Source organism: Caenorhabditis briggsae, assembly GCF_000004555.2.
Source record: "Caenorhabditis briggsae complete genome, chrV, whole genome shotgun sequence".
NCBI lineage: Eukaryota > Metazoa > Nematoda > Chromadorea > Rhabditida > Rhabditidae > Caenorhabditis > Caenorhabditis briggsae.
The window spans coordinates 18,207,445-18,211,407 of record NC_013488.2 but is presented as its reverse complement, the minus strand read 5'-3'; the positions used below and the strand labels follow the sequence as shown (position 1 = coordinate 18,211,407).

General features: G+C 38.9%; 2 protein-coding genes across 2 annotated transcripts; both read left to right on the top strand.

The window, feature by feature from the left end:
- Window positions 1-836: 836 nt before the first annotated feature.
- CBG24627 lies at window positions 837-2,008 on the top strand (the record flags this gene model as incomplete). The annotated part of the gene is made up of 2 exons (XM_002648332.1): window positions 837-1,007; window positions 1,868-2,008. 2 exons carry the CDS (start codon window positions 837-839, stop codon window positions 2,006-2,008), a joined length of 312 nt encoding a protein of 103 aa, XP_002648378.1.
- Window positions 2,009-2,297: 289 nt separating this feature from the next.
- Window positions 2,298-3,313, top strand: CBG24626 (the record flags this gene model as incomplete). The annotated part of the gene is made up of 4 exons (XM_002648331.1): window positions 2,298-2,430; window positions 2,474-2,540; window positions 2,596-2,772; window positions 2,818-3,313. 4 exons carry the CDS (start codon window positions 2,298-2,300, stop codon window positions 3,311-3,313), a joined length of 873 nt encoding a protein of 290 aa, XP_002648377.1.
- Between the last annotated feature and the right edge of the window lie 650 nt (window positions 3,314-3,963).

The following is a 3,963-nucleotide window of genomic DNA, read 5'->3' as shown; positions in this document are numbered from 1 at the left end:
AGTAGCTCCTCAGCAAAATCTGAATACATGTTTGAAAATGTCTCATTCTCAGCTTTCGAATGATATAGGTCACATACCGAAGTTCCACCCCCCGATTACAACCTTCCCTAGTAAGGAAGATTCTACTAAGAAAGTTTCTTATCAGGAAAAATCCTCACGAAGAAAGGTCCTTATTAAGAAATATTCTCACTAAGAAAAATCCTTACTAAGAAAAAATTTTCACTACAAAAAGATCCTGACAAACAGAGATTCTTATTAAAGGTAGGGGGACAGGAGATTTTTCGTAGTTTTATTTTTGTAGCTAGAGTATGCATTCTACCGTGACGGTGTACAACGCTTAATGTCACTCTGCGTACAGCTGTCGTCCTCGCCTTTATGTATGCAATCGGGCGTGCCCTTTCTCTTTGCCCGCGTGGCTCAGTCGGTAGCTGCGCCGCACCCTCAATCATCGCCCTCACAAGTTCAACTCCTCGAGGGGCATCTTTGAACGGAATTTCGAGAATATTATTTTTTTCGTGTCCCCCCACCTTTAAGAAAAATCCTCACTACAGGAATACCGTCAATGAGCGCACCCCTAACCAAACACTTTGAGCTCATTTATCTCGTTTCCTATAAGAGATATCAAAAAGTTGTCAACTGATAAATTACTTAACCTAACAAAACCAAAACCAACGTTTTCTGATATTTCTTAGAAGAACTGGGATAATTGAGCTCAAAGTTGTGTAGGCTTTTATTAGAGTATTTATGATGCTTCATCTTCTCATGCTTCATTTTCCCCGGATTTTTCCACCTCAAAAACGTTGAATTATTCCAGAAGCCTTAAAAGCAGAAAAAACATGGCCACCGTTAGCTGCTCGCCAAGTTTGGCTGACATTCGTGCTCTTCAAGCGGACAATCTGGACCGTCTTCGTGACTCTCTTCAACAAATCAACATTCGTGATGTTGTCCCACTGCTTGTGGCCAGAAATGTGCTCAGATCGTATGAGATGGGAGCTCTTTATGCTAAGGTGAGGGATTCAAAGGTTCAAAAGATATAAATAGAAAATCAGAGGTTTTGTTACCGGAATCATGAGTCTAGGACCACTGGGAGCCGAGATACAGCCATTTGAGCTTTTAGGAGCTAGAGACGCAGACGACGAGACACCCTAACTGTCTGCGTCTCTTTAAAACTTTGAAGGACTGTATCTCAGCTTCTAGAAGTGCTAGAAACGTGGTTTATTGGATTAAGATGAAGCTCAGATCATGGAAGATTGGGAAATTCTAAAAAAGTTTCATTAATTTTTGAAAAATACTCACCACTCAAAATTTTAACATGAAAATTTTCAACCAAATCATCCATACAAATTACCGTCTCTCTAAAACTTCAAATTACCATATCTCGGCTTCTGAGAAAGCTAGGTAAGTCATTTTTAGTGAAACTTGAATGGAATTGTGAGATACAGCCATTTGAGCTTTTAGGAGCTAGAGACGCAGACGACGAGACACTCTAACTGTCTGCGTCTCTCCAAATCTTTGAGCGGCTGTACCTCTGTTTCTAAAAGTGCTAGATTATTGGTTTTTGAACTAAAAAGGAACCTGAAAATCAGATTTTGATGGTCAATGGGAGTTATGAGAAACTTAAGTCTAACTGTCCCAACTTTGAACCAATGTATCTCGGCTCCTGTAAAAGATATTAAAATTTTGTCAACTGATAAAATATTAGTAATATTATGCTAATGATTTCATCAGTTGACACATTTTTGATACCTTCTACAGAAACCGAGATAAATTGTCTCAAAGCTAACGGGAGAGGAGAACCCATTTTTGTTTTTTGAAAATTGGCTCCATCACTATCTTAATCAATTTAGAACATCTCTAATTTTTCCAGGGCTCCGACGAGCAAGTCGACGCACTCATCGATCTTCTGAAAACCAAAAATCACTGGGTTGGACCACTTACCGATGCGCTCATCAGAAATGGAAAGGCACCGATTGCCAAGATTCTTCTCGAACTCCAGAATGGAAAATAATCGCTATTTGCTTTAAAAATCTCTTCATTTGGTATACATTCCTCTTGTACTCTCTCCCCAAAACTCCTTTTTCATAACTGCAATCTTCTAGAAATTTCCTTAAAATTTGATTTTTTGCTCTTCGATGTTTCTCTACTACGAAATTTTCCAACCAACTGAAAAATGAATTATAATAACCACATTGAAATTATTCCATCCAGCAGAGGACAACAAAAAAAGCAGAATGCATAATGAAACAACCCGTATAAAAGAAGTTAGTTAGAAGAGAGAACATTATCGAACACGAAAAATGAGGAAATTCATTTTCATCACCCTGATTTTAATGGTCCAACTCTTGGAAGTGGCTCATTCTCAATTTACCATAAGACATGGACGTCGTCGATCGAGAATGGGAAGAATTGCGAACGATGGTACGATTCCAGGTGAGTCTTAAAGGTTTCGATGAATCGGGAAGTACACTTTCAGGCTGCAAAAGCTGTAATAAAGATGATTTTGACAATATCGACAGCAGTGACTACAATTTGACATGGACGTGAGTTGACTAGTAAGAAACCGTAATTTTGAATAAAACAGTCATTTTCGCTCAGATATGGTGAAGATGATGGGTGTATGACAGCACATCAAACCTGCTATTCTCTGAGTTCCAGATGTGAGGTTGCGGCTTGGGTTACTCTAGAAGATGAAACAAGAATTGAATACTCAAAAGCTAATATAAGCACTGGTTTGTACATATGTGATTCATCATATTATGCGCTGAACGGAACGTAAGTGACATTTTTACGAAGAAAACTAATGTATTAATGCTTCAGTGCTGTGAAAGGATACGGATGTAATACTTATTGTTTGACCACAGATATTCGAACCGTTCCTGCTAGAAACACTTCAACAAGTACGACGACTACAACGACCACAACTACAACGACGACACCTCAGCCAACTACAACTACCACTGAACCTCCTACCACGACTACCACTGAACCTTTCACCACAACCACTGAACCTCCTACCACAACTACCACTGAACCTTCCACCACACCCACTGAACCTCTTACCACGACTACCACTGAACCTTCCACCACGACCACTGAACCTTCTACCACGACCACGGAGCTAACTACGACAACTACCCCTGATGCAACCACTACTACCACTGAACTTACCACGACCACACCATGTGTGACAACCGAGGAGTCAACCACGACCACTGTGCCAACTACCACGACTCCATGTGTCACCACAGAAGTGCCCACAACTACCCCAGCACCAACCACCCATGCCAACCATGGATGCCATGTTGGGGGATAAGTGCTTCTTGGCGAATAACTCTATCATGTTCAATTCACACATGAGATTTTTTATTGAAAGACTTATTTCACTTTTCTTGGAGATATAAAGATTTTTGCAAGTTCAAGACGTTTTGAAGCCTAGGTACTAATCTGACCACCCAAACCGTTAACTTTGAGCTTGATTATCTTGATTCCTGTGAAGGATATCAAAATGTTGTCAACTGATAAAATATTGGTGATATTATGATAAGCATTGTGTTAGTTGACAACTTTTTGATATCTTTTAGAAGAACTGAGATGTATGAGCTCAAAGTTGACAATTGTCGGTATGCTTTTATTAAAGGAATGACGGTAAGTACGCTTAAAGAGACTCTCAAACCTATACAATCCAAAATCGGTTAACTTTTGTCTGAAATTCAATGGGCTGAAACTGAATGAAAATAAATGGAAATCAAGTTTAAAGCTGAAAATGACTTAAAACTGAAATATCAAGTTAAATAATCAAAATAAAAATACCGTAAAACCTCTAATAGAACGACACCCGGATCGTCCACTTTGAGCCTATATATCTCATTTTCTGTCAAAGATATCAAAAAGTGGCTAACTTGTAAAATGTTGATGATATCCTGATAAACATTTTACTAGTTAACCACTTTTTGATATCTTTGA